General features: G+C 34.9%; 1 protein-coding gene across 1 annotated transcript; it reads left to right on the top strand.

Moving 5' to 3' along the window:
* The first annotated feature begins 415 nt into the window (after positions 1-415).
* LOC132556931 (uncharacterized) lies at positions 416-21,330 on the top strand. The gene is made up of 4 exons (XM_060221385.1): positions 416-504; positions 10,283-10,419; positions 12,223-12,334; positions 20,648-21,330. The coding sequence occupies exons 1-4, from the start codon at positions 435-437 to the stop codon at positions 21,025-21,027; spliced, it is 699 nt and encodes a 232-aa protein (XP_060077368.1). The 5' UTR covers positions 416-434; the 3' UTR covers positions 21,028-21,330.
* Positions 21,331-22,343: the final 1,013 nt, after the last annotated feature.

The following is a 22,343-nucleotide window of genomic DNA, read 5'->3' on the forward strand; positions in this document are numbered from 1 at the left end:
TATAAATAATATAAAGGAAGCAATACATGGCAACGGGTGTTCTGTAGAATTCATTCTCCTGCAAGTGACTTCTCTCGAAACAATGATGAACATCCACTTTTTTGCATATCATTGTGTTAAAAAGTATAACAAAAGTAGCAAAATAACATATGTATGATGTGTAATATTTGAATCATCAAGTTCTCTCTATTTGTTTTATGTAGAACGAGGCGTTCAAAACTCTCATCGAGTAACCTCCCTTTAATTGTTATGCTAAATAGAGTTTCGGAATGTTTCTAATCTTTAGTCAATACCTAGGTATTTGTCCGAGGATATCCACGTAAAGTAAACATGTATCGTTTTCACATTGGATACCAACAACAGTCGCATAATGTTGGGACCTTGTATAGATGGCTTTTCTACACTAAACTTGTAATAGCTAACACGGATCTTAAATGTGGGACGTAACAGTGTTCAGGTCGCCACTAAACATGGGCTGCATGTCTTCTAAGATATTCCCTTCAGGTAAGGCAAAAAGAACGGAATCGGGCGTTTTTTCGTTAAATATCCGTTGTCACCCAGACATAGTTATACATACACATTTTGATAACAGACAGACGGGTTCTGTTTCTTGCAAGTTCAGTTTTTCTTATTTGTTGAATACAAGGATACAATCATAAATAAGTTTGGTTAAAGTCCCTAGGTGTGTACTGGATTTTTCAATACAGTTTTATGATATCACGTGACCAGCATGCATGATTAGTCAACATATACAGAGTACATCTACATATAGTGATATACACTGAAGTGCTAGAGACTTTGGACTAATTACATATAAGCTGATTATTCACAAGTTACATGTTTTTTCTTTTTCTTTCAATATAAAGCAAGAGTATTAAGGATTTGAAGACACTGAACTCTTGAGTCCCCTTCGCTGACAAAGTCCTCCATGAGCAAACTTGTTTGCAGGTTACTGTCACAAAAGCAAAACAAGATGTTAGTACCTGCAAGCTGACCTCAATAAATCAGAGATATGAGAGGAAAACTGTCAACAGGATGTCAGTGGCAGCAAATGATGTATCATTATCACGAAAAAAAAAAAAAAAAAAAATCACAAGTCACTTGTTCTTACATGTACCTCACAAAATTGCTTTATGCTGATGGAAAGTAAAAGATATAGACCTCCCTTGTCAAACTAAGTTTGGGTATTCTTTGACTTGCTGATGATTATATACTTCATACACCAGATGATTTTATGCTACTTAAATCCATCCAGTGCCAAGCTCTTGATATGTTTTTGCTGACTGTTATAGAGCTAGTGAATATGACTATGTAACAGCTATGGTCCAGACATAGACAACAAAGTCTTTAGAAAAAGGCTGATGGTCAGTTACATTTTTATGTAGCTATTGTATCATCGAATATCTTTCACAAGGAGAAAGAAGAACTAGGTGTGCCCACAAACATCTCTAAATCAGCATTTCCACCAACAATGTTGCATATCTCTTGTCAAATGATATCTGGTCATGGCTTTAAAAGTCAAGAGTACCAGAATGTTTTAAAGGGTCATTAGGTAAAAAGACCTTCTAATGAATTCCATTGTATATTTATCACATCCTTGTCACAGTTACCATTGTAATTGTCCTTATAAGCTTTGTAATAATCATTATCATTATACATTGATAGTAAAAGTCTCACATGTGTAGTGATATGACATCATAAATTGAGGACTCATGTGTAATGTTATCACTGGGCTGGAATTGTGTATTTAACAAATGATACATGAATAGATGTGAAATATTTTTTAAAATGCTCTTTGCTTCCTTGCTGTGGTACTGTATCACAAAGAATGAAGCAATAGACTGTTCTGCTATAGTAGCTTTTAGGCCAGCAATCTAAACATTTATTTTGGTATTGCTACACTTGAAAATTAATAAAAACAAAAATGTGTTTTTACAACTAAGAATCATAAATACAAATAAGAATTAATTTTTTATTTTGATCGGTTATTAGGGTAACAATACAATTGAACTCTGGTAAAAAGAACTGGTTGAACTCAGGTAGGTTTACATAACTGGGAAATATGAAATTATCCTGAGTACATGTTACCATAATTGGAAGAAGGTTTCTCAAACTTATCACCGTTGACAAAACAATTGAATGGCAAAGCAATGCTGAATTGTTTGAGATTGGTCCCAATATATTTTATAGTCATATAATATTGTGGTACCAGGTTTGTTTATTTTGATGGAGGCTAAATTATGGGGTTTAAGTCTGTCAAAATGTATGCAAAGGGCAAAGACTGGGTGCTCTGACATTGCTAATCAAGTGAAATATTACAATATGCACAAAGTTTCATGGTGACCTGTTGTGATCACCTTTCTCCTGTGTCATACACCGCTGTCTGCAAACAATTTAACATTTTCAATATCTTCTCAAAAAACCTGAATGGATATCAATGAAATTTTGCAGAAACTTTCCCTGGCATATTATGAACCAAACTCTTCTTCTCAACACCCAGATATGGTAGAATCAAAAGCTCTTCATGAATTGAAGTTTCTTACGTTGCTCTAATTAGCCAAATGGATTTCACATTTCTTCATGGGGAGGAAGTTTGTTTTTTTTAAAACTGTACTGTAGTTTTGATAGAAAAATTGCATTTTTGAGCATAACATTGTCTATTTCCCTCTGGAAATAACGTTGTAAGAATTATTAGTATAGGATGACATATTTAAAGATATGCTTGTAATGACACTGACATACTATATTCAGTGCCACAATTTCTTTTTCATGACACTTGAAAGCTATCCTTTAACCTTTATATTCAATATTGCTTATCTCAGGTGACCATCAAGGCCACTAGGCCTCTTGTAATTTTAATCATGGTTCAAGGCTGAGAGAAAACTGAAAAGTGGTAGTACAAATGCACAAGAACAACAAAGAAAGTAAAGTTGATCTCTGCATTGAAATCCAGTGCACATGTGACAACTGAGAGCACTCACACCCTCCCAGATGTGATGACCTTTTTCTCTTTTTAAAGGTCACAGGGGTCAAATGTGTTAATATTTTCAAACATTTTTTTCTTAATGATATATAACAGGCTGCTGATATTGTTTTTTTAACATTGGTGGATGAAGGGCTACCAAATGTATTCAAATGATTGACCTTGACCTATATTCAAGGTCTCTTAGCTGAAATGAGTTAGGTCTTAGAATTTAGTTTTCAACAAGCAATAGGTTTGGAGTAATGGCATTAGTGTAGGAGCATGTATAAAGAATATGATTTCAATTTTTGCAGAAAAAGGTTTTATTGACTAACAATGTCTTAGTGGCCTCTTTTATATAGGTCTTTATGGTCAGATGAATGTTTAGGCCCATAGGCCTCTAGTGAATTTCTTGATAGCAAAACCCAATGACCTGTTGTGTTTACTTGTCACAGTTGATGAGATGTTCAAGGCTTTTTCTCAATACATGTAACATGGTTTTCATGAAAGATGGTGGTAACTGACAGACAGACTTTAAACAGCAGGTTTTTAGAGATGCAGTTTAATAAAAGATATGAGAACTTTGTCATGATGATTTCATTTAAAAATATTGCATTGACATGTCAGTATTTTCTTTGCCGTATATGTATTTGATCCTTTGGGGTTTTGGCCTGTAGGCTAGATAACTAGCTAAGATATATATTTGAACTTCTGGTGTGAAAGGCTAGACCTAAATCTGAGATATACAGCTATATTTGATCTTTGACTGAATTTAACTAATACACAGTGAATATATATATATATATATATATATATATATATATATCTGAGCTACTGTATATATGCAGAATAACTTGCTATGATATTTGAACCTGTGACATGTAATTCTTGATCTAATTAAGATATATGTGATAGTTGAACCATGGTTAGCGAGGCTTGATACTTTTAGTAAGATTTATGATTGAGACTGGCTTGTAAGGTTGGATCTAAATTAAGCCTACTTCTGAAGTGCTGAAAATGTTCCAGATTGTTTAACAATGGGAAATGGACATGACACTTAATAACAAAAATGTAACTGAATCACCCATATCCATGAACCATCATAGTGTATGTTTGAACAATTGGCCTTTGTTTATGTTGATTTCCAGTTCTGCCTGAATTTATATGGGTATGCTATTTGAGCAATGAGGTTATTTTCTTGGTTTGTTATTGATACAAATTGAGTAACGTTATTTGAGTTTAATATACAAACATGTATCTTCATGTTGAAATGTCTCCTGTCTAACTTTATTGTATGATTAAAGAGGTGTTTAAATGTTACTGATCGTATATTTTCACTGACAAGATATAATTGAAGGGAGAGATCACTATAGGTTTTATTGATAGGGATCTTGTGATTCAAAGGATTATATTGGTATCTTTTAGTAAAGATAACTGTGGTAGTCTTATTGTTTATTTAACCCAGTGATCAGATAAGTGAGGAATCCTCACAGTCATGGGTCATTTTTAGATGCCTACAGGAACCCCTGACAAGTCTACACGTATAAACAGATGGGACATAAAATTCACCTGGTTACAATTGAGTTCTCTCTCTTGCTGACATTCATGTAACTGCTTGACACACATTTTTTACAGGCTATAACATCATAGGACACAAAATGGTTTGTTCCTAACTCCCAAGGTAACAGACTAAATGGCCTACTTCAATGCATACAATTTTGTAAGACACAATATGATTTTTATCTGGTGGACAAAGTTGATGGGTTTTAGTCTTGCCTTAACCTGCATGCAACTTTTAAATTTATTGCAGTACTATACACGTATAGTTTTCATGATAGATGTATTTGTCACATGATATAATGTATTTGTCACATGACAGAATGTATTTGTCACATGATAGAAATTGAAATGATGATGGGTGTAGAGGTGAGTCAAGAGGGAGAGATTACAATGACTCCAGTATTAGTTTGATAATTAATGGGGATGATATATTTTGTACACATTGATTAACAAATAATTATGTATGTGTACATATATACGTTAAATAGCTCAGGCCCATGTGGATTGGTATCATGCTGGTGGGAATGATGTATACCTGACTGTATCTTATAAATACTGAATAATGTGTCTTATATCAAAGTCATTGGTCACTGCTGAAGTCAGTACAGATTTCCTATTGACGGCATGCTGTAAGATTTCCTGTTGACGGCATGCTGTAAGATTTCCTGTTGACGTCATGCTTTAAGATTTCCTGTTGACAGCATGCTGTAAGATTTCCTGTTGACGTCATGCTGTAAGATTTCCTGTTTGTCAGTTTGCTGTAAGCTTTCCTGTTGTCAGCTTGCTGTAAAATTATCTCTTGATAGCATGCCGTCAGATTTCCTGTTGACAGCATGCTGTAAGATTTCCTGTTGACGTCATGCTGTAAGATTTCCTGTTTGTCAGTTTGCTGTAAGCTTTCCTGTTGTCAGCTTGCTGTAAAATTATCTCTTGATAGCATGCCGTAAGATTTCCTGTTGACAGCAAGCTGTAAGATTTCCTGTTGATGTCATACTGTAAGATTTCCTGTTGACGTCATGCTGTAAGATTTCCTGTTGATAGCATGCTGTGAGATTTCCTGTTGACGTCATGCTGTAAGCTTTCCTGTTGACGGCATGCTGTAAGATTTCCTGTTGACAGCAAGCTGTAAGATTTCCTGTTGATGTCATACTGTAAGATTTCCTGTTGACGTCATGCTGTAAGATTTCCTGTTGATAGCATGCTGTAAGATTTCCTGTTGATAGCATGCTGTAAGATTTCCTGTTGACGTCATGCTTTAAGATTTCCTGTTGACAGCATGACGTAAGATTTCCTGTTGACAGCATGCTGTAAGATTTCCTGTTGTCAGCATGCTTCAAGATCTCCTGTTGACTGGGTGCTGTAAGATTTCCTGTTGATAGCATGCCGTCAGATTTCCTGTTGACGCCATGCTGTAAGATTTCCTGTTGACGTCATGCTGTAAGATTTCCCGTTGACGTCATGCTGTAAGATTTCCTGTTAATGGCATGCTGTAAGATTTCCTGTTGATAGCATGCCGTCAGATTTCCTGTTGACAGCATGCTGTAAGATTTCCTGTTGTCAGCATGCTTCAAGATCTCCTGTTGACTGGGTGCTGTAAGATTTCCTGTTGATAGCATGCCATCAGATTTCCTGTTGACGTCATGCTGTAAGATTTCCTGTTGCCGTCATGCTGTAAGATTTCCTGTTAATGGCATGCTGTTAGAGGGAGAGATTACAATGACTCCAGTATTAGTTTGATAATTAATGGGGATGATATATTTTGTACACATTGATTAACAAATAATTATGTATGTGTACATATATACGTTAAATAGCTCAGGCCCATGTGGATTGGTATCATGCTGGTGGGAATGATGTATACCTGACTGTATCTTATAAATACTGAATAATGTGTCTTATATCAAAGTCATTGGTCACTGCTGAAGTCAGTACAGATTTCCTGTTGATGTCATGCTTTAAGATCTCCTGTTGACTGGGTGCTGTAAGATTTCCTGTTGATAGCATGCCATCAGATTTCCTGTTGACGTCATGCTGTAAGATTTCCTGTTGACGTCATGCTGTAAGATTTCCTGTTAATGGCATGCTGTAAGAGGGAGAGATTACAATGACTCCAGTATTAGTTTGATAATTAATGGGGATGATATATTTTGTACACATTGATTAACAAATAATTATGTATGTGTACATATATACGTTAAATAGCTCAGGCCCATGTGGATTGGTATCATGCTGGTGGGAATGATGTATACCTGACTGTATCTTATAAATACTGAATAATGTGTCTTATATCAAAGTCATTGGTCACTGCTGAAGTCAGTACAGATTTCCTATTGACGGCATGCTGTAAGATTTCCTGTTGACGGCATGCTGTAAGATTTCCTGTTGACGTCATGCTGTAAGATTTCCTGTTGACGTCATGCTTTAAGATTTCCTGTTGACAGCATGCTGTAAGATTTCCTGTTGACGTCATGCTGTAAGATTTCCTGTTTGTCAGTTTGCTGTAAGCTTTCCTGTTGTCAGCTTGCTGTAAAATTATCTCTTGATAGCATGCCGTAAGATTTCCTGTTGACAGCAAGCTGTAAGATTTCCTGTTGATGTCATACTGTAAGATTTCCTGTTGACGTCATGCTGTAAGATTTCCTGTTGATAGCATGCTGTAAGATTTCCTGTTGACGTCATGCTGTAAGCTTTCCTGTTGACGGCATGCTGTAATATTTTCTCTTGATAGCATGCCGTCAGATTTCCTGATGACAGCATGCTGTAAGATTTTCTGTTGTCAGCATGCTTCAAGATCTCTTGTTGACTGGGTGCTGTAAGATTTCCTGTTGATAGCATGCTTTAAGATTTCCTGTTGACAGCATGCTGTAAGATTTCCTGTTGACAGCATGCTGTAAGATTTCCTGTTGTCAGCATGCTTCAAGATCTCCTGTTGACTGGGTGCTGTAAGATTTCCTGTTGATAGCATGCCGTCAGATTTCCTGTTGACGCCATGCTGTAAGATTTCCTGTTGACGTCATGCTGTAAGATTTCCTGTTGACGTCATGCTGTAAGATTTCCTGTTAATGGCATGCTGTAAGATTTCCTGTTGATAGCATGCCGTCAGATTTCCTGTTGACAGCATGCTGTAAGATTTCCTGTTGTCAGCATGCTTCAAGATCTCCTGTTGACTGGGTGCTGTAAGATTTCCTGTTGATAGCATGCCATCAGATTTCCTGTTGACGTCATGCTGTAAGATTTCCTGTTGACGTCATGCTGTAAGATTTCCTGTTAATGGCATGCTGTAAGATTACCTGTTGTCAGTTTGCTGTAAGCTTTCCTGTTGTCAGCTTGCTGTAATATTATCTCTTGATAGCGTGCCGTCAGATTTCCTGTTGACAGCATGCTGTAAGATTACCTGTTGTCAGCTTGCTGTAATATTATCTCTTGATAGCGTGCCGTCAGATTTCCTGTTGATGGCATGCTGTAAGATTTCCTGTTGATAGCATGCTTTAAGATTTCCTGTTGTCAGCTTGCTGTAATATTATCTCTTGATAGCATGCCGTAAGATTTCCTGTTGATAGCATGCTGTAAGATTTCCTGTTGACGTCATGCTGTAAGATTTCCTGTTAATAGCATGCTGTAAGATTTCCTGTTAGTAGCATGCTGTAAGATTTCCTGTTGACGGCATGCTGTAAGATTTCCTGTTGTCAGTTTGCTGTAAGCTTTCCTGTTGTCAGCTTGCTGTAATATTTTCTCTTGATAGCATGCCGTCAGATTTCCTGTTGACAGCATGCTGTAAAATTTCTTGTTAATATCATGCTGTAAGATTTCCTGTTGACGGCATGCTGTAAGATTTCCTGTTGTCAGTTTGCTGTAAGCTTTCCTGTTGTCAGCTTGCTGTAATATTTTCTCTTGATAGCATGCCGTCAGATTTCCTGTTGACAGCATGCTGTAAGATTTCCTGTTGTCAGCATGCTTCAAGATCTCTCGTTGACTGGGTGCTGTAAGATTTCCTGTTGATAGCATGCTTTAAGATTTCCTGTTGTCAGCATGCTTCAAGATCTCCTGTTGACTGGGTGCTGTAAGATTTCCTGTTGATAGCATGCCGTCAGATTTCCTGTTGACAGCATGCTGTAAGATTTCCTGTTGACGTCATGCTGTAAGATTTCCTGTTGACAGTATGCTGTAAGATTTCCTGTTGACGTCATGCTTTAAGATTTCCTGTTGTCAACTTGCTGTAATATTATCTCTTGATAGCATGCCGTAAGATTTCCTGTTGATAGCATGCTGTAAGATTTCCTGTTGACGTCATGCTGTAAGATTTCCTGTTAATAGCATGCTGTAAGATTTCCTGTTAGTAGCATGCTGTAAGATTTCCTGTTGACGGCATGCTGTAAGATTTCCTGTTGTCAGTTTGCTGTAAGCTTTCCTGTTGTCAGCTTGCTGTAATATTTTCTCTTGATAGCATGCCGTCAGATTTCCTGTTGACAGCATGCTGTAAGATTTCCTGTTGTCAGCATGCTTCAAGATCTCTCGTTGACTGGGTGCTGTAAGATTTCCTGTTGATAGCATGCTTTAAGATTTCCTGTTGTCAGCATGCTTCAAGATCTCCTGTTGACTGGGTGCTGTAAGATTTCCTGTTGATAGCATGCCGTCAGATTTCCTGTTGACAGCATGCTGTAAGATTTCCTGTTGACGTCATGCTGTAAGATTTCCTGTTGACAGTATGCTGTAAGATTTCCTGTTGACGTCATGCTTTAAGATTTCCTGTTGTCAACTTGCTGTAATATTATCTCTTGATAGCATGCCGTAAGATTTCCTGTTGATAGCATGCTGTAAGATTTCCTGTTGACGTCATGCTGTAAGATTTCCTGTTAATAGCATGCTGTAAGATTTCCTGTTAGTAGCATGCTGTAAGATTTCCTGTTGACGGCATGCTGTAAGATTTCCTGTTGTCAGTTTGCTGTAAGCTTTCCTGTTGTCAGCTTGCTGTAATATTTTCTCTTGATAGCATGCCGTCAGATTTCCTGTTGACAGCATGCTGTAAGATTTCCTGTTGTCAGCATGCTTCAAGATCTCTCGTTGACTGGGTGCTGTAAGATTTCCTGTTGATAGCATGCTTTAAGATTTCCTGTTGTCAGCATGCTTCAAGATCTCCTGTTGACTGGGTGCTGTAAGATTTCCTGTTGATAGCATGCCGTCAGATTTCCTGTTGACAGCATGCTGTAAGATTTCCTGTTGACGTCATGCTGTAAGATTTCCTGTTGACAGTATGCTGTAAGATTTCCTGTTGACGTCATGCTGTAAGATTTCCTGTTGATATCATGCTGTAAGATTTCCTGTTGACAGCATGCTGTGAGATTTCCTGTTGTCAGCATGCTGTAAGATTTCCTGTTGACAGCAAGCTGTAAGATTTCCTGTTGATGTCATGCTGTAAGATTTCCTGTTGATAGCATGCTGTAAGATTTCCTGTTGACAGCATGCTGTGAGATTTCCTGTTGTCAGCATGCTGTAAGATTTCCTGTTGACAGCATGCTGTAAGATTTCCTGTTGACAGCATGCTGTAAGATTTCCTGTTGACGTCATGCTGTAAGATTTCCTGTTGATAGCATGCTGTATGATTTTCTGTTAATAGCATGCTGTAAGATTTCCTGTTGATAGCATGCGGTAAGCTTTCCTGTTGAAAGCGTGCTTTAAGATTTCCTGTCTCACACGAGTCATATTTTCAATTCATGTAAGCAACATTGGAAAGTTTGTTAACAGTTACAGTTTGTATTCCAGACTCCTCTGATGACAAAAAGCCACGGGATAAGAATCCTTCAGTATTAGTTGGAGATGTAACTACTAAACATGAGAAGAAAGAAGAACGGGAAATGAAAATAAAAGAAAAACAGTTTAACCGTAATACCAAAGCAGAGGTACATCTAGCTTTTCATTTTTTTTTGTTCTCAAAGTGACTTTATCTGAATCTATAGCATGTAAGTATTACTCCTGTATTGATTCCTGTTTACTACATTTATTATCGTTTATACTCTCCTGAATTAGAGACATGTTATTGTTACTCCTATATTGATTCCTGTTCACTTTATTTATTATCGTTGATACTCTCCTGAATTACAGAAATGAAAGTGTGAATCCTGTTTTGTGCATACTATATTTATTATCGTTTATACTCTCCTGAATTAGAGACATGCAAGTGTTATTCCTGTTTTGAGTATATTACATTTGTTATTGTTTATACTCTCCTGAATTAGAGACATGCAAGTGTTACTCATATATTGATTCCTGTTTACTACATTTATTATCATTAATATTCTTCTGAATTAGAGACATGTTATTGTTACACCTAAAATTGATTCCTGTTCACTTTATTTATTATCGTTTATACTCTCCTGAATTACAGAAATAGAAGTGTTACTATTGTTTTGTTTTTACTACATTTATTATCGTTTATACTCTCCTGAATTAGAAACAGTTAAGTGTTACTCCTGTCTTGTGTATACTACATTTATTATCGTTTATACTCTCCTGAATTAGAGACATGCAAGTGTTACTCTTGTCTTGTGTATACTGCATTTATTATCGTTGATAATCTCCTGAATTAGAGACATGTAAGTGATACTCCTGTTTTGTGCATACTACATTTATTATCGTTTATACTCTCCTGAATTACAGAAATAGAAGTGTTACTACTGTTTTGTTTTTACTACATTTATTATCGTTTATACTCTCCTGAATTACAGAAATAGAAGTGTTACTACTGTTTTGTTTTTACTACATTTATTATCGTTTATACTCTCCTGAATTACAGAAATAGAAGTGTTACTACTGTTTTGTTTTTACTACATTTATTATCGTTTATACTCTCCTGAATTAGAAACAGTTAAGTGTTACTCCTGTCTTGTGTATACTACATTTATTATCGTTTATACTCTCCTGAATTAGAGACATGTAAGTGATACTCCTGTTTTGTGTATACTACATTTATTATCGTTGATAATCTCCTGAATTAGAGACATGTAAGTGATATTCCTGTTTTGTGCATGCTACATTTTTTATCGTTTATACTCTCCTGAATTAGAGACATGTAAGTGTGAATCCTGTTTCGTGTATACTACATTTATTATCGTTTATACTCTCCTGAATTAGAGACATGTAAGTGTTACTCATATATTGATTCCTGTGCATACTACATTTATTATCATTTATATTCTTCTGAATTAGAGACATGCTATCGTCTTCGTTCATTAGCTTTTTCCATACAGCTGTTATTTTCTGAACAACAAATGTTTCACTAAATCAAATTGAAGAAATTCTGTACAAAATGAGTAAATCTGGGGTACGTAACTATTGCTTTCCTTTATAATTTTGTTCCTGTGGAACTGAGATGTGAATATATACAGTGATGGAATGAAACATTTAGTGATCCAGAAAATTATTAGATAAACAATTACTGATGTCCAATAATCAGCAGCGATCACAAATGGTGATGTTATGTTATTGCAATGAATACTTTCCTGTAGATTTTGTATAAACATAAAAATTATTGATTTCTTGGCCATCAAATTTCACTGAGTGAATAGATCAAGGTCATGCAAGCTTATAATTTTTTCATCACAAGTCATATTTCAATGATGTATAGGCAAATTGATAATATTCAATTATTTTGCCAATATAGAGTGGTGTATTGTAACAGTTGATGTACCATAAATTGATTTTAGGAGATATCTGGTAAAATCATGGAAGAGAAAGAACGCTTATCATTGGGTGCAAGATCTCGAGGGACCTCTCAGGCAACTTCCCGGGCAGGATCTCCTACGCCAACCTCTCATAGTAAGTATGATTCATTTACCCATCATTGTAATGATCATGAATGAAGGAAAAGAATAGTGGAAATAAGGCAAATTCTTCTCAGTAGAAATATCAGGATTCTGTTCAAATTTGGTCTGAAGCATGCTAGGGTGAAGGGGAATTATTATTTCTTTTTTAGTAAAAGATGGGTCTGGGGCCTCATATGGTTGGGAATTACAGGGAATCATTTCGTATTAACAGTGGGGCTCAGTCCTCAGGGATGGGGCTGAATAGTTGATAAGAGTAATTTTTCTAAATTTCATCATTTTTGAAAATGCCAAGATTTTGTCTGAATTTGGTATGATGCATATGTAGATGAAAACAGGCTTTAATTTGTATCATTCATGTGTGTTACATCAGAAATGTGGGGCACTGACCCAATGAGGGTAATGAAAGTTTTAAAGTATTTTCTAAAAGCTTAAACAGTTCTCAATGCCACATGCCGGGTTATTAGTCATACATTTTGCAGTTTTCAATGTCACATATAGGAATACCAGAAGTATATTTTAAAATTTTCAATGTCACTTTTCAATTGTTGTAAAATAAATAAGTTTCAATTCACTCATTGTAAATATGGTCACATGTTAAATTGAAGTATATCACCCACTCATTGTAAATGGTCACATGTTATACTAGTAGATGGCAAGGCTTTTACTTTTCAATTTAAAAATGTTATGGACATGTAAAAATATCTTGTATTCTTAACATTTAATTTTCAGCGACCTTAATATTGTCATCCATTTTTGTTATAGGTAAATTTATTAAGCTGCATATTTGCTCCTTGACGATCACTTTGATGATCATTACCATTATTTGAAATTAATGGCGTATCATTTACCTTTATGTAGAACAAATATGATGAATTCCAGAAACATTGTATTGTTATAACAATACCACTGATTCAAAGTTATGATGGCAAATATTTTTAATGGCCATTAGCAAATGCTGGAACATAGTGTTTAACTGTCACACTCTAGTAGAAATTCCATTTTTGTTACCAATGCCTGTCATAAAATCTGAAGGAATTAATGACAGAAATTTCATTTCATACTGGAATTTTTGTTTTATTTGTAGAAGATACAGTTGTGGGATCGCACAACATACCAAAAATAGCGTGCACACATCGTGCATACACCGTGCGTACATCGTTTGTGTATCATGCTCACATCGTGCGTGTGTCGTGCGCACAAATGTGCGGTGTGCGATTCTCTGTGCGGTTTTGTTCGATAGGTTGATTGATATTGCGAAATTATCAAAAAAACGTAATGTGTCGTATGAAATCGAAAACGGGGCGTCCATCATCTCGTATGCGGAAATGGATGCTGGTCGGCGATTGTCACCTTTTGCGAAGGAAAAGATTGTTATATACCACACCAATGGACTCTCTGGCCCGAAAATAGTTGAAAAGCTGAGGTATAGTCATCAGATTGTAACAACACGCCAGACAGTTACCAGATTCCTGACGTTTATGTTTCTAAAACATGTGTCACTTAAATGAAATATATCTTATCTGTCTTTACATGTTTATGGTCTCTATAGAATTACAAGTTATTTTATTCTTCAAATGGATTTTATTAACTGGATCTTTAACTACACTTTAATAAAATAAATCATTGATTGATCAACTTTGATTGATGGCAAAAGCAATCATATCAGTAGTTTAAATTGTCGTTGACATGATAATATAATGACATACATGATATACTGTAAAAATAAAAAATAAAAATGAAACAAAAAAATGGAAAAACGATGGCCCCAGTTTCACAAATCTTCCTTAAGGAATTTTCCTTAGCTTATAATTATCATGCATTGCTCATCGAAAAATATTTCATACTGTAAGTTAAGGAATGGAGCTTCTTTAATTGTAAATGTAAATGGTTATGTAATTTGGGAGTTAAGATTTCTTAAAAGTTAAGGAAGATTGGTGAAACTGGGGCCTGAATGTAACAAAATAACGTTTAATGTGAAATAAATTTAAAGTGTATTTTACCAATACGATTATGTGTTGCAAAATTTAACAAAATTTATCTACAAAATATAGTTGAAATGAAACTTCTGCAACTTATTTTTCTCTGGTTAAAAATAAACCAAGAACAGTTCAAAACATTTTGGAATATTGTGTGTGTATAGATAGAGTAACACTCCTAATTATAATTTTAATTAGTGCAGTTGGTGAGTCCTATCTACTTGACGTTGTATATTGAAACTGTAGGCCTATAATTAGTTAATAGCTGATCGAACAATTACAGATATTGGATTCTTCAGTTATCTACAAAGTTATGCACATGTGCAATAAAATATAATATTAAAAGCTATACTTACCAGCAGTTATCAGTAGGTCTAATCTATCTAGCTGTGAGTCAGGGAATGAATTGTTACCTTGACCGATTGGTGTCCTTTCACTGGCTATTTCATTGTTATAAAAACACAACATGGCAGGTATAATATTCTTGTGTGTTCTGACGATGATAGTATACAATTGCGCTCGGAACGTATACTCTAAACAAGCAGCATGGCTTCTTATTGTGACACCTTTCTTAGGCCTAATTAGGTCTCACGCCTCGTGTTGTGAGTGTCACAGATCGAAGCGGTCTGTCTAAGAGCCCCAGTCGTGTGTTTATAAGCGACTGCCTTAATGCGAGATCTTGTTGAAAACATAACAAACAACTAGCGACAAAGTGAATTTTTATTCTTAAAAGAAAATTCAAGACTGATCAGTTTACCTTGGTCACGACAACACATGAAGTATATTGATATCACAATCGTTCCGCACATTTGAACTTTATTCATAACCAATTCCTAAATTTATATCAACAACGATAGCTATCGTTTGGATCGTCCATCGTGCGCACATTCGCCTGCACGATGCAATCGCACATCGTGCAAACATCGTGCATACTTCGTGCGCACATCGTGCATACTTCGTGCGCACACCGCACATCGTGTAACGTTGTGATCCCACAACTGTGTCAGTATCTTATGCCATTCACTTCATACCAAACAAATCAATCACATACATTTACTGTATGTAATGGGCATTGTAAACATAAAGTGATTATTCTGGAACATTTTCTTCAGGTTTGTAGGGTCAATAAAATAAAGACACAAGCAGTATGCACTGTCATCTTCGTCAGACAAATGCTGTAAAAAAAAAGTGTGAAGGATAATGACTCTTTCATTGTATACAAGATGGTAAGGAATGGACCAACTTTTTGAGATCTAAAACATTCTTAGTCCCAGTTCAATAAATCAGCACTTACATATATTTCCACACAGAAAAATCAAATCTTCAACTAGAATATAATCAAAATAAGATGACAGGAAAGCCACCTTTTCAGGCGGCTGGCTAAGGAGGTAGTCTGAATACCCCACAGCAGGTAAGTACGAAACAGGAACAAGCAGGGCCATAGATTCTCACACAGTTATCAATGACAAAGTGTTAAAGTGTAAAATCTACTGCAGTACATTGTTACAGTCTTTCGTAATTTTAGGTCATCTGGCCCAAAGGATCATAATATTTGGCCAAAAGGTTCCCTTAATGGTGCCCACAAAGTGTGTGAAAAAATGGTGTATTGTTTTAAGCATCTACTGTGGAAAATATGCACAGATATAGTACTGTTTGACTGTTGGTCATAAAGATCCATGTAAGCGATACAGGCCCTCTGGGCCTCTTGTTGCTATAATTTTTTTACTAGCTTGTCACAATATATTCTACCTCATCATGCATAGGATATTAGTTCAGCTGAAAAAGTGGGTTTATTCCTTACCATCTCGTACACTACATACCTCTGTGCTGGTGCTCTTCACACTGGTCATTGGTATTTGTCAATATGTTGCACTTAAATCTTCTACTGGTTTTTATTAGTTCATCTAACCGGACTTTTGGGTTAGTCTTTGTGCTTCATCCGTCACTGTGCGTCGTGCATAAACTTTTTTTTACAATACCTTAATCCTCTCTCATATCTGGATGGATTTCAACCAAATTTGGTCTGATGCATCATAAGGACTTGGGGGCGGGACCCAAAAAGGGAAAATAAGACAACATTCAAAAAGTATGGATTTCAACTAAATTTGATCTGAAACACATCATAGAGAGTGGGCAATCATTTCTTAAACTCAGCAAGTTGATTGGACTCCAATGGACTTGAGGCCAAAAGGGAAATAAGACATAATTTTTTCCTTAAAATAGCTATTCTTCCTGAATGCTTGAATGGATATCAAATAAATTTAGTCTTAAATATCATTGGTAGTGGGAAATTATTTCTTAATTTCAGAAAGTTGATATTACCAAAAGGGACTTTGAGGTGGGGCCCCAAATATAATAATAATAATAATAAACTTTATTTATTGAGGATATAAAACATGTTTAGCAAACGGCTAATCTTCCACATGGTCCTCTGGTTAGTAAAATAATGTTAGTTAAAATCTACTAAGTAACCTACATGAATCAAGTTTCAAATACAAACTTCATATTAAACAACAATAGGATTTAAACTATATCAAAAAAAATCACAGACATTAATTAAAATTATCACAGTATGCACAATTGCAAAAATATTTTGTTCAATTAAATGGCTGGTGCCTAATATACATACATGCTAATATAGCAAACAGATAAAAATTGACATAGTTATATGCTAATATAGCATAGTCTAAAATCAATATGGTGGTAAAAAAGTTGATTAAGAATGCCAAATATATCACAAAGAGATCTAAGACATAGATATAAGATGTTGAATAAGTTTTCCTTTAAAAGTGGAAAAACAGTGGACATTCTTAATATCATTGGGTAAAATACTCCATTCTTTAATACTGTCAGTAAGAAATTGTTTAGAATAAAACACAGTTCTATGTTTTGGCACTTAGAAATTGTTTTCAGAAACATATCTAGTATTCCTGTTGTGACCATTCCTCACTAGTGATACATTGTTTGACAAATATTATGGAACAGTCTGGTGATAACATTTAAATAACATACACAGCCTTCTAAATTTGTAATACATAATTGGCATCCATCAAAGTTGCTGAAACATTACACTGGAGGGTGTGTCAAAAGGTACATTTAAAATAGTACGGACTGCCTGCTTCTGAGCTTTAAGAAATTTCCCATTAAATTTTTGTTGCAACCTGACCACACAGTACTACAATATAAAAAGTGTGGGAAAACACAAGAACTAAAAGACCTAAGTTTATCTTTATTAGGTAGATATGGACTAATGCGTCGTAATAAACCAAGTCTTTGTCTTATCCTAGATACAACAGATGTAATACGACTTGACCACGTAAGCCCATCACCAATGTTTACACCAAGTAGTTTATCATTACAAACCTGTTCTAAAGGTTCATCACACATAAAAAGTTTAAGATTTAAATTGTTTCTCCAATTTTTTTTTTTTTTGCTTTGATGAGATACACATACATTTTGTTTTTTGTACATTAATCATCATTCTGTTATCTACACACCATTTACTTACATTGTTTAAATCTGCCTGTAGTGTAACTGTGATATCTTCTACTGACTTACCAACAGCAGACAACGTAGAATCATCAGCATACATATCAGTGCTTGATAAAACATGTAGAGGCAAGTCATTGATAAAAACTAAAAACATAAGAGGACCGAGAATAGATCCCTGAGGTACACCATGTGTGATATTGCAAACATAAGACATATGACCTGCAAGAGATACTATCTGGGTTATGTTGTCTAAATATGATTTAAACCATGACATGGACCTATGTTCAATATGATACGAAGACATTTTTGTGAGTAAAACATCATGGTCTTCCAAATCAAACGCCTTTTTAAAATCTAATAGTACAACTCCTGTATTCAAACCATCATCTATATTTTTTGCCCAGGAGTTGACTACATTCAACAGTGCAGTTTCACAGGAGTGATTTTGACGGAAACCTGACTGAGAAGATATAATTAGACTATGAGTAGTAAGATAATTATAAAAAGTACTATGAACATTTCTCTCAATAACTTTAGACAGTATTGGTAAAACAGAAATTGGTCTAAAATTGCTAACATCATCAGTGTTACCACTTTTATAGAGAGGGGTAACTCTTGCTAACTTCCACTGTGTGGGAAACTTACCAGACTGGATATTAAGATTAATAATAAATGTAAGTGACTGAGCTATTTCCTTATGAACAATCTTTAAAAGTTTAGCACAAACATCATCAGTACCAGTAGCTTTGTGTTCGTCCAAATTACTCAAAAACTTGACGACGAAATAAACTGACACTTTTGGTATGACAAACTGGGTACTATTACTTAGTTTACTATTTACATATTCTTTCAACTTCTCAAAAGAGGTTGTAACATTTTCAAGATTAGAAGTTAATTTACCAGCAACCTCTGTAAAATAACTATTAAAGTGATTAGCCATTTCACTTTTTTTTTCAAATACATCTTTCTCATTTATCTCTAACATGTTTGGAGATGGTAAGCTTTTTGGAGGACTAAGTTCCTGTATCAGCTTCCAAAGAATTTTGGGATTATCAAGATTTTTTTCAATAACTGTTTTGTAGTAATTTGTTTTAGCCGTACGAACCATGGAAGAAACTTTATTACGTTGTATTTTGTATCTTCCATGTTCACCCTGATGTTTCAGCTCGTCTCTAACTTTTATATTTTCAATAATATTGTCATCCATCCAATCGGGTTGTTTCGTTTTTTTCACCCTTCTCTCCATTTTTGGAGCATAGTCATCCACAATACTGAAGAAAACAGATACATCCAGATATCTAGTGCATCGTCCACATCATCAAATGTCTCTATTATGGACCAAGGAACACTAGCAATTGCTTTGGCAAATTCTTGGGCATCGAAGTTCTTAAAAGACCTGTACGCCATATTGGTATGAGTAAATTTTGACCCTAAAGATCTTTTACGCACGAAGCAAACTGGATAGTGATCACTAATTCCGTTTTTGACCACCTTCACTTGTCTTAAGTATTCAGGAGCTGACATGTATACATGGTCAATGAGTGATGATGTGTCAGCTACACGTGTGGGTTCCTTAACCATTTGATGGAGGTTAAAAGGCTCTGTAAGGTCTACAAAAGACTCACTGTTTCCACCATTAAGGTTGATTTTGAAATCTCCAACTAAGATAATTTCTTCCCTTCCTGCTGACATTTGGAATGAAAAAGCTCAAAACTCTCCATCCATAGAGTAGAATTACACTTCGGAGGTCTATACACATTTGCTCTGAGCAAAGGTTTTGAGCATTTAAAATTCATCTGTACACATAATATTTCAAGGTCTTCCATTTCAAGGTCAGGCCTTCTAATGAATGGAGTTGTACTTTTGATATATGTCACAACATCACCATGCCGGGTCCCATCTTTGTGATCTGATCGCTCAAGAAAATAACCAGAATGGGGAAGTTAGTCAATATTTTCTTCAAAATGCCACTCTTTCAAGATGTTTGAATGAATGAAACATCATTAAAGGTAGAGAATCATTTCTTAATTCAGAATGGTGATTTTACCCCTAGAAACATAGAGACTGGTCTCCAAAAGGGGACGTTAGGTATTTTTTTGCTTCAAAACACTACTCCTTCTTAATGCCTGGGTAGATTTCAACCAAACTAGGCCAAAAACATTATTATTGAGTGGCGTGGCAGTGATATCAAACATTCATAAATTGATCCTGAGATTTTCCTAACCAAATGTTTTTGTTTTGGTCCAAAATCAAATACATTTCATCTTGAACAAATAGACCAAACTACTTTTTCATTCGCACCTTTGACAAACATTTGATTTCTTAAGGAAATGAAAGAGGGTGATAAGTTGTTATTTTTTCAGTCTGATCAAAACTTCTTCCACAGTAGCCATTTTGTAATATGATTGTATAACTGTTTTTCATAAACAGAACTTACCATTGATGTGTTGCTGATGCATTTAGGTATTATTCAAAATCTGAAGTAATCTGATTTGTCAGATCACCATCTACAAATTCTGTGGTTTGTCCATCCATTCAATGATTGACAGATGACTGTTAAGGGCCATGGCCCTCTTGTTATCAGATCTTCTATTCTATAGAATGACATTCAAATATAGAAAACAATTCTTTCAACATACGTAACACACGAAAGATACACATATATCACCAGCATTAGGGATAATCAATATCTTTTGTGAATTTTTTTTAAATTATGCCAAAGAACAGATCATATTTTGCATTTCTATTTTGTCATTTTCTTGTCAAGTGCACCATCAAGGTTTGATAAAATGGGACTCTTTCTAATGAATCATGGTTCTTTGTTCTTTTTGTTTCAGAACAAGTACATTTCCGGCCTGATGAAGTGATGAGTAGTTCTACTGACAGTTGTTATAGGTTTATTCTCGTGAGTAAACCTGTTAAATCTTCATTGAAAAATCAAAATGAAAGCAATACCCAGATAATGGTTGAGAACAACAGCGAACATAAAGGACCGCAAGAAAATAATTCCTCTATTCGACAAGATGATGTAGGTAAAAGAAATGGAGCACAAGATGTGGATAAAAGCGAAAATAATATGGACGGAAATACTGAAGTGAAGCATCAGAAAGGACAAAGAAATAAACTATGCACAATTGAGGAGAGAACAAATAGCAGATGCAGCACAAAATCTGAGGATAAAGACAAGCTTAAACCTGATGATATCAAAAAAGGGTAAAAGACAAAGTTAAACTTGAGGATATCAAAAGAGTTTTGAAAACAAGTTAAAACTCATATGATGCTTAAATCGTACAATGTCAGCTGTTGTTTCGGTGACAGATTTGATACATAACAGTAAATCATGAGGATGTCCAGAAAGACTTACAGACGAGTTTCAACCAAAGGAGGCCACTAAAGATTTAAAATTGAGTTAAAATCTGACAAAGTAAAAACATTTCTTGGCGTTTCTGAAGCACAGTTCAGGAAATTCGAAAGAAATGTTCTTTTTTTTTGTTATAAAGTAAATTTAACAGACATCTGTCCTTGCCTTGAATTAGTCAATTCAGTACATATGTTGCTGAAGAAAACAAAACTAGTAAGATTTTCTTTAATCAATAATATAATCAAATACACTTTATTCAATGATAAAGGAATTCTGCTTCAGGTTGACAGAAAGCCATGACCTCAATACGGTAGTTTAAATTTCATATCTGTAAGACAGGTTTAAAGAAGCTAGAATTTTTGGGCGCTAAGAGAATAAAGATATTCAAAAGGGCTTCCGAAATGTAACAGATATGGATATGTACCTTACTACATTCCATAAAGGATACATAACTTTTACTGGAAAACATGAATATAAAATATACTGAGTTACAATTCACTGAGTTTTACGCAAAATCAAACATTTCTTAGTTGACAATATGATTTATCAGGAAATGATATTCCAACCTCTGATATTAAATCATATACAATCAAATGTATACACTTTACATTTGATACCTATCTGATTCTAAAACATGATATGACTTGTGTATTTAAGTTTGTTCAATGAAATGTTATTCAATTATATGTATCTATTTGATATGAGGTGATGTAAGTAATGTTATTTAATGTAAATTTATGCAAATACATCGTTGTACAAGGTTTGCTGTTTTGTCAACATAATGTTTACTGGGGAGAACATCATCTTGCCACACCCATTTGTTAATGGTATATTTTTCAAAATGTGTAGATTTTTTTTTTAAATGTAGAATATTTGTTTTAAATGCCTTTTGGTATATAGAAAGTTATGCTACCTCTCAAAATAATTTAGATTTTATATGAAAGTTTCATTTACATGAATCCGTTAAACTTAGTATTTTTGGGTTATCAAGATGGACTATTGTGATTGTGTGTCATCCAAGGTTTTGTTTTGTGCTCTTCCATTATTCCATCCTTACTTTTGCTGTCTTTTCTAGGTTCTTTCTTCTATAATAGTCATCATTAAAGCTTTATACTTAAAGTATTTGTTCACCTTATTTAGGTGGTGTGTTTGGTATTGCAGAAGATCACCAT

This window comes from Ylistrum balloti, unplaced genomic scaffold, assembly GCF_031769215.1.
Source record: "Ylistrum balloti isolate Yb309-2 unplaced genomic scaffold, AGI_CSIRO_Ybal_v1 Utg370608, whole genome shotgun sequence".
In the NCBI taxonomy this organism is placed as follows: Eukaryota; Metazoa; Mollusca; class Bivalvia; order Pectinida; family Pectinidae; genus Ylistrum; species Ylistrum balloti.